This window comes from Daphnia pulex, chromosome 4, assembly GCF_021134715.1.
Source record: "Daphnia pulex isolate KAP4 chromosome 4, ASM2113471v1".
Lineage (NCBI taxonomy): Eukaryota > Metazoa > Arthropoda > Branchiopoda > Diplostraca > Daphniidae > Daphnia > Daphnia pulex.
Window position 1 is genome coordinate 8119740 of NC_060020.1, and position 9381 is coordinate 8129120.

The 9381-nt window shown below is 42.2% G+C and overlaps 1 protein-coding gene across 1 annotated transcript; it reads left to right on the forward strand.

The window, feature by feature from the left end:
* The first annotated feature begins 2339 nt into the window (after window positions 1-2339).
* LOC124192550 (A-agglutinin anchorage subunit-like) lies at window positions 2340-4455 on the forward strand. The gene is made up of 5 exons (XM_046585906.1): window positions 2340-3142; window positions 3434-3945; window positions 3990-4111; window positions 4153-4374; window positions 4420-4455. Exons 1-5 carry the CDS (start codon window positions 2340-2342, stop codon window positions 4453-4455), a joined length of 1695 nt encoding a protein of 564 aa, XP_046441862.1.
* Window positions 4456-9381: the final 4926 nt, after the last annotated feature.

Here is a 9381-nt window from a genome sequence, read left to right on the forward strand (position 1 = left end):
TCATGCTGCTGCTGGTTGTGCTGCTGTTGACTGGCACGCTGTTCACTCTGTTGTTGTTGATTTTGCTGCTTTTGACTGTGCTGTTGTTGACTGTGCTGCTGTTGATTATGCTGCTGTTGTTGAAAACTCCAATATAACAAAAAAAAATGAAAAAAAATTAACAGGTACATGTGTTTACGCATGTGCTGACATATGATGCCTTAAGCATACATATGTTATTCAAGTTGTTTCAGGCTGGAGATGGAGGGAAAGACCAGCAAAAACACACCCTTAGCGTTCACAGACCTATTCGAAGAGGATATGCTGTGGAGAAGATGCACTGTTCGAAATTTTTCGTCAGTGTGTGTACATCCAGCTATATTCGATTATTATACCCGGTTCTGCAATCATCCTATTTTACCCCATCCGTAAGACTATGATTTTTTTCTAAGTATTTTTCACTAATATAGAAAGGAGTTATTCCATCTTCTTTATTTTTTACGAGTGTATCCTACTGTCAGCCAGTGTGGCTTTTATTTCGGAAATAAATCAAATTACGGCGATATAACATTCAAATTTCACCAACAAATAAAGTACCTTCTTTCGAAATCAAACCTAATGAGCCACTACAACAACAGAAGATTCTCTCTCGACAACCTTTTACCACATTTTTTTTCCGTGTTCACCACAGGCTGTGTAGATTCATTACCTATAAGAGTTCGCAAGCCCTCGGCATCAGTCTATCGCTATCCTTTGTATAGTGGAAAATACAAGACATGTGTTGTAAAGTTCCAAGTAATCTGCGATCACCTTGGCCACCTTCTTTCTTTCCATGGTCCATATTCCGGTCTCGATTACGACTCAACAATTTGGGAAAAATCATACCACCAATTAAATTTGTGGGTCGACAACGACTCTACCAATCCGGAGCATCGACATCGATTCGAAACAGTATAGTAGATTGCCACTACATGAACGGATCTCAGTGCACAGTTCCATTTGTTAAACCTGGAACCGGGTCGCTTTCGGAGACAGAAACTCTCTATAACAATTATGTTAGCTACGTACGCGCAACTATCGAGCGAGTAATCAGATACGTTAAGTGTTGGTCTATTCTAGGCACGATATATCGTGGAACGCTTCACGAAAGTTTCGGTTATAACATGCTGTGCGACTCTTTCCGATTAATTATCGAGTTATACAACCGCCGATTTTATTTGTTTGGTCACAACAAAAGGAACATCGTCGTCATAAAACGAGATCACAATAATAATCCTATATGTCAACCGGACAATTTCACACCGGAGAACATTCGAGTCCGACAGAATCTCCATCATCAACTGCAATCATACAAGTCAATAAAGGATGGATTATTCTTCAAGGAAGCCGATATAGTATCCGGCAACAACACTTTTTCCCTAAGCACTGGCGATTCTGTCTGGGTTTTCATAGAGAAATCCCAATCTTTTTTGAAAGGCAACATCATGGGATTCAATCAATCTAATAACACATTCTCTGTTAGATCTTCCAATAAAAAAAATACTATTAACAACATTCCACCTAACATAATATTTCAACGCCAAGCTTTGTCGAACATACCTCCAGATACCTATTTGCACTCTTCTATAGCTAGGATGCCACAAGAACTTCTTTACAATGACGAGATTGACAACAAACACTGCGTCGTCAGAGGCAGTAACATCAACAAGTACGCCATTCGTGAAAACAGAGAAAAAATGCGGAAGCATGTTTTCTGCAGGGAATCTCTGTCGATTCCAGTGCTCGATGAATTTCGTTTTTGAAATTAGATACTCCATTTGAGCTTGGAATCGCGCGAGCATGTCACTGTAGCCTGTCTTATTGCCAAAGAGAAATCCGCACTGGCTTGTTGTCGGGTACACTCGTAAAAAGTACAATAATTGGAATAACTCTTGTCTAATAAATGATAACAATTAAAGAGTTGGCCAATGTACTTGTCTTTTAAAATAGGTACACCGCAAAACTGAGAATAATAATCGAAAACCTCAGGGTGGCATGCAACTGACGAAAAATTTCGAGTAGTGTACTGTCACCATTGCTCGTCGTCGCCGAATAAGTTTGAGAACACATTCTGCATGATTGTTGTGCTAACAGAGTCCTTCCAGGGTTTTGTATTTTTAGAAAAACATATGTTGGATATGCGCTGACATCTGTTGTTCCTTTTTCGTACGCTTCAAGTTCACTGGTAGGCAATACGTCATTGGCTCACTGGTACACTGGCTATTTGAAACTTAATCTTTCTTAGCTTCATAAATTCTCGTTCAAGTATGGTTTTCTTTTTAGTGTCATTATCTGAAAAATTTTAAATGGAAAATTTAACCATGCTCCCTGCGTCTACACTTGACGAGGAAAATAAAAGTTCGCCCAGTAGAGCTACTACGGGAGAATCGTCAGAGTTCAATCCCGTCGATGAGAGACAGGATGCTTGCATGGGACACGTTGAAAACAAGTCTGAGAACACTTCCAATGTAAGAGAGGCCATCGTTTCATTTTTTCATGGTACCCAGGACACGTCTGTTTTGCCTCAGCCTAACTTGACCAATTTTGCCCAACCCATTACTTCAGTTTTGCCTCAGCCCAACTCAACCAATTTTGCCCAACCCAATACTTCTGTGTTGCCTCAGCCTAGCTCAACCAATTTTGCTCAACCCAATGTTGCTCAACCCAATGTTTCTCAACCCGCCGTCATTCAGTTGCTCCAGATGCTTGCAAATTCGAGTCTTCAACAAACCATTTCTAATAATGCTTTTGGAACATTTCCTGTCATTACTCAAGCCCAGCAAAATTTGCTTACCCAGTCAAACACGAGCTCCAGCACCAGCTCCAGTGCCACTTCAGCACCAGTGTCCCAACTTTTGGTTAACCAGTCAACCACCAGCTCTGGTGCCATTTCAGCACCAGTGTCCCAACCTTCGGTTAACCAGTCAACCACAAGCTTTGGTTTCAGTACCAGTTTTACACCAAGCAGTGGAGTGTCTTTGCTACAGATGATGCAAAATGACTCAATCGACGAAAACGCTGAAGATGAAAATGGAGATGCCGACGAAGAGTACGAGGGGGCCGACGAGGAAAATGGAGAAGAGGAAGAACCTCTAGACAACGCACCAGTTCGAAGATCTCGACGGTAAAAAAAATGTGTCTCAACACTTATCTCTACACAGGAACCGAGGGCCGACAAGCCGCTACACATCAGAGCAACTCAGCTTCTTCTCATTTCTGGCGTATCATCACATACTACACGCAAACCCCCACGGGCTACCTTATGAAGAAAAGGTTAAGCGCATTGCATTGAAATCGATAAAGTACCACAACGAGGACTTTGTGATTTGGTTGGAAGATAACAAAGTTTTCCTCAAGGATAAATGGAGAGTAGTAAGTTGTTATTTTGTATACTCTGATACCATTTAACCTTTAGGAAAGACCTCAACCTCTATTCTTCGAACCAGTGGGACCCATTGAAAAACTCAGCTCATTCAGAGTTCCAACGAAGATTCAAACTATTTGCCAGTGCCGTCGACGACTCAACGCCGACGGCGTTCTTGAAAAGCAAAATTCCCACTCTCTTTACGAATGTCTTGTACAAGCCAAATGCCACGACGCAATCTTTCCCCACCAGACGCAAGCGCTTGCAGCTTTTACTGACACCTCCGGCGACAGGTGACCAACCCGAGCCGGCGCCCCCGACTAGAGTTGCCATCAAACTCGAAACCAAACAGGTACTGAGAAACCGCGCAAACTATGGTAAGCCCGCTCCAATGTCTGTCCCTCCGCCTCCTATTCCTGCTATTTCCAAGCAGGATAAAGTCGCCGCAATGACTCAACAGAGCACGTCAGACCTAACTGCGCTTGCTTCTTCAGAAACGTCATCGGATGAGCAATTACTTGGCGAATATAAGAAGAAGGTTGAAGCTATCCAGCGCCGCATTGGTAGGCACTAGTTATCAGATTTAATTTTGAAATTATTTTCGTAGAGGAACGAAACAAGCCTAACTCAACTGGCGCCATCGAGACACCGTCGACCATCAGCAAAGCCATATTCGACAATCACGATACTGATGACAAAGACCCCAATTCCAACGCAAAATCGAAGAACGTAAGCACTTCTAAATGATGATATTTATCTTATTAATGCAGGCACTGGCATCTCTTTCCGCTTCGGTCATTCCTCCCCCGCAAACCAAGACACAATCAACAAAGTCAAAAATCACACCACTTCAAAGAGTAGCCAGTATGAGCACAGGACTCGCACCTGAGAATGTCTCGAAGAAGAACATTCAAAATGTCAAAGTTGTTACGGGCGGCAACTTTAAAGCTTTTATGAGTTCCTCTGCTACAAGAGAACAGATCCAAAAAGAGGTGAGTTTAATGATTATTTGTTTCTAATATTTTTTCAATTACTAGAACAAAACAAAGAAGAAGTCCAAGGCAGAAAAATAACTTGACGCGGTTCATTTTTATTCATTTAGCTCACTATTTATTTATGAATCATCACACACAGTTCGAAGCCAAAATACAAGGAAAAAAAAGAAATGCTGATTGGGACCAAAGCGAGGAATCATAACAACAGCAAGAAGATGAAGACGGAGAAGTAGACGAAGACGGAGAATAAGGGCACTACGACTTAACACTGGCGCACGCCAACGAAGAAAACAGCGAATGGGAAGCCATTGACGAATTGGGCGACTGTCTGTTTTGTTATTTATGCCTTGATACAAAGGGAATACCAGTGTATGTCTGTGATTCGGAAGAGTGCCACTATGCCGTACACTACGAGTGCTGCGTGCAGAAAGATAAGGAGATCCGGATGCTCACGACTCTTTTCCCCGACTTTGATGAGAAGTGGTACTGTCATCATTGCATTGGTGGAGTTCCTGGCCTAATCAAGGAACCGATCGCTGCCTTCAAGGAGCTCACAAAGAAGAAACCGAAGGCCTCGAAGAGCTCCAAAAAAGAAAGCAGCCAACAAAGACCAACGAAGAGAGTTCGCAATTAACAGTACCAAATAGAATGCATGACTACTTAATTAGCATTCTTCTTGCATATGGTACACTGTATCGTGTTGGCTACTGCCGCAGCCCCAGATTTTCACCTAGTTCTTTAATTATCTTAATGCATGTAAATGTTATAAACATTAAATTTAAAAAAAATTTTAAACCATTTTTTTATGGTAAAAACCAGTGTACCAGTAAGTGTTTACCAGTGGTGTACCAGTGGCTCACCAGTGTACCAGTGTACCAGAAAATCCGTCGTTCTACCAGTAAAATATTTATTGCGTACCAGTGTGCGTACCAGTGTACCAGTCCCGGACAAAATACCAGTAAAAGCGCGTACCAATGGCGTTTTTCCAGACAACTTCATTAGCAGCTCCTTCTCTCTGACCTTCAGGATGCAACATAACCAGTAAGACGCTTGTAGACTAACTGGTATGCTTATGATATCGAGGTCCCATGGAGACCTCGGTTGCTGTCTGAAATACCGACGAACACCGTGGTAGCTATAGTTTCCTAGTTCTCCGTGGCTAGACATTGAACTAAATTTTGAGAATAGCCAAGTGTTGCAGATGTATGATTGTTGTTGGTTGACGTCCTCAGCACTGGTAAGCTCTTGTTCAATGTTATGTTGATTGCAACTCTGAGTGAAGAAGTTCATGATTTGGTCGTTTAGCCAGTGTCTGTCTAACAACTTGCTTGCGTCTCTTTTGGTTAGCTCGATGTCTCCTCGGTGAGATGTGCATAATATTGATAGCGGCTTAACTTCTGAAAACTTTCGCCATTCCTGTTGTAATTCGACTTCCACTGATTGGTCGTGTTGAGATTCGTCGTCGACTTCAATGTCTATCGCTGTCGACGGATCATCCGCGTCTGAATCAGAGTCAGGGCGTTCATCGTCTTCACCATCGACTGCGATTCCCATTTCATCTAAAAATTCTTCATCGAGGAAGAATACCTCGTCTTCACTAGAATCTCCGTGATCATCGTTTAAAGGCCATGCATTGGTGATGGGTGCTCTGGCTTCGTCTTCGTGACTGGCATCCGTTAACCTACTGGTAGACGTTGAATGACTGAAATTGGCGTTGTCGGTCATGACGTCATTGGAAGGTATCGACGCTTGAGCTGATAAGACGAAGTGTTCAATGATTGGTTTGTCGATGGAGTTCTTTACCCGTGGAAACACGAGTGACGGAGGAGTGCCAGTCGCAGCATACTTTTTGTCTGCAGATCTGATTGAAAACAGGCCATTGACACACCCGGTTATATTGGCTTTGATGAAGTCTTGTTGGTTTTCCATTAACACCCATACGTGGGCGCCAGTGCTGAAAGACGAACTGGTGTTGCGCGAGTCGATGTCTTTTGAGAGATAGAATATTTCTTCAGATAATTTATTGAATCTCGATAATTGATTGTGGATGTTGAGTCTTACGCGAAGATTCTCCGGTGTCAGATTAGGAGGTGGGCATAAGGGCACACCAGTTTCGTCTCTGGCATAGACTCGAATCTCGCGTTTCTTTGTCCCTAAAATTGTGAAACGAGCATTATATAATTCACAGCAGAAGTTGACGGCAGTCGAAAGGAAGTTGTAGCCAGTTTCGCGCATGAGTAGGCCACGATAAACACCACTGATAATAGTCCATGTCTTGAGATATGCAAAAGCTTGTTCTACTGTTGATCTTGTGCTTCCGAAATAGTTATTGTACTGTGTTTCTGTTGCGTCAAGCTTTCCGTTGTCTTTTTTTATGGGGACAGCGCAATGCGGTGAATTCATGTAGTGATTGTCACCCAAAAACACTTCGAATCTTTTGCTGTGTTCTGGGTTATTCTCGTCAACACCATTCCACAAACCAATGCTTTCATAAGAGTCATTCCATATGTGGCCATCGTAGTCAAGAGACGAAAACGGACCAGTGACGTGGATGATGTGGCCCATGTTGTCGCATAGAACCTGCCACTTCAAGCAACATGTCTTAGACTTGCCAGTATATATAGAGTTACGATGCGCAGAGTCTACGGGCTTTCGGGTAATTACATCAACCGTGTCGACGCTGCCATTGGTGAATATAGAAAAAAATGCGGGAGCATATTATCAGCCGAGAAGCGTTGGAGATTCCAATGCTCGGCGAATCTCGTCTTCGAAATTAAATATTCCATTTGGTCGTGGAATCTTTTCGACATGTCGCTGTAACTGGTTTTGTTACCGAAAAGAAAACCGCACTGGCTTGTCGTTGGATAAACTCGAAGGAAATAAAGTAGTTCGAATAATTCTTGTCTGAGCGGGTAGGGGTAATAATGGTTAGGAAAATGGTTAGGAAAATAAAAGAAACAAACTTTACTTATCCTTAAGTATCGGTACCCACAGAATTGAAAGTGGTACTCAAATACCTCCGGGTGGCATGCCACAGATGAAAAGTTTCTGGTAGTGTATTGGCGCCATCACAGCTCATCTGCTCCGAATAGATTACAGAACAGATTCTGCATTGCCGCATTCACCCAGATCAGTTTCGAAAGCTGGAAAATTATTTTATCATATGTTGGAGCTGCGCTCACATATGTTAATCTTATCACTGGCAAGCAGGACGTCATTGGTTAAGTGGTATACTGGTTAGTGTACTTATTTTTTATTTATTCTATCGTAGTTCATTGTTATCAAGTCTGTTATCAAGTTTGCCATTATAACTTATTTTTGTTTTTAGGATGGACAGCAATCTCAACCCTGCGTCTACACATGAAGAGAATGTCTTGGTAAAGTGCACTCTCGAAGGTCATATCGGAAAGGGTGGAGATGAAACGAGCAGGAAATCGGACGGAGGGAGCGAGCTTTTTCCAGATGTGGTCATGGTGTCTACCCCTTCTCAAGCAACGCCAGTTATACAAGTTTCCCAGACCAATCCAGTTGATCCACCAGGAGATTTGTTTGTAGTAAGGACAAATTTTTTGCCCTTACTTCCATTTTCAAAATAGTCCAAAGACCCAAAGCATGAGCAAGATTTGAAACACGAGCAAGATTTTAATGCGTTGCAAGTTACTAATCAACCTGGTTTACGCGAGATTCTAGAGATACTTGCATCCTCAAACACTTCGCCACAGGCGTTACTCGCGTCTCTTAGATCATCCTATGTCTCCTGTTCGCCGCAGCAATCAGGTTTCACTGGCACTGGTAATAATATGAATATTCCACTCACGCAAATTTCTCAATCATTCGCTAACAACAACACCCAGTTGCAATCATGTTTCACTGGCACTGGCAATAATACTCAAGTCACGCAAATTTCTCAATCATTGTCTAACAACTACACCCATTTGCAATCAGGTTTCACTGGCACTGGCAATAATTTTCACACGTCATCTACCAATTACGCCCAGCTGCAATCAGGTTTCAGTGGCAGTGGCACTGGCAATAATACTCAAGTCACGCAGCAGTTTGCAGCACCATCAAACGACAACACCCAGTTGCTTCGACATGGCAGTGGCTGCTTTAACGCAAACATGCCACAAAATCATGCACCAGTTAATAAAAACCTACAATTACAGCAACCTAGTCAGCAATTCATCAACTCTTCGCATTTTGGTACACCAGTAAATAGCAATGTCCAATCGCAAGCTATGCATCCATTTGCTATCCAATCTCAACAGAACGTTAATAAAGAGCCTGACCAGTTATATGGAAACTCACAGCATAACCAACTGCAAGTTTATATGAACTCACAACCGAAACAACCACTCTTTGGTGGTAAATCACAGCAAACACCTACCTCGTTCACTGGAGACATCAGAAACCATTCACCAAACCAGTTTGGCGACAACTCCCATTGGACTAGTCATCGTCACCCTCTTCAAACACTGGAGCATATGCAATACGGAAATGCTACCAGTCATAATCCATATTATATATTACGAGGTGACGCGGCACTGGCAAAGCGACTCTCGTGGCTCTTGGGCCATCTTCAACTAATCAGAGTCAATCCACCAAAATGTTTTCAAATGCAGAAGGCAATAAGACAAATAACGTCAATTTGCTAGATGTAATGCAAACCTGCGACATCAACGAAGGTATTATTTGATCTTTCATTATGACTAATTAAAAATTTTAGATAAATCCGGCGTTAACAATGACGACATTGAAGTGCAAGACATTAAAGTTTCATCAGAAGAGGAAGATCATCATGAGAATTCGAATAAGTATGTTAGCGTTTACGAGCACAACTAATATCTTTTACATTAGAAGGGATCACTCTTTCTCCTCTTTCCGCTATACACCGGAGCAATTGAGTTTTTTCTCTTTTCTAAATTATCATCACATACTTCACGACGACCCCAGTGGCCTATCCTACAAAGATAAAATAAATGGCATCCTCAGCAAAAGCAAAAA

Coding starts and splice junctions, on each gene's coding strand:
- LOC124192550 (XM_046585906.1), top strand. CDS start 2,340: ATGCTCCCTGCGTCTACACTTGACGAGGAAAATAAAAGTTCGCCCAGT. Junction 3,946..3,989: donor AGCTATCCAGCGCCGCATTG/GTAGGCACTAGT, acceptor TTATTTTCGTAG/AGGAACGAAACAAGCCTAAC. Junction 4,375..4,419: donor GAGAACAGATCCAAAAAGAG/GTGAGTTTAATG, acceptor TTCAATTACTAG/AACAAAACAAAGAAGAAGTC.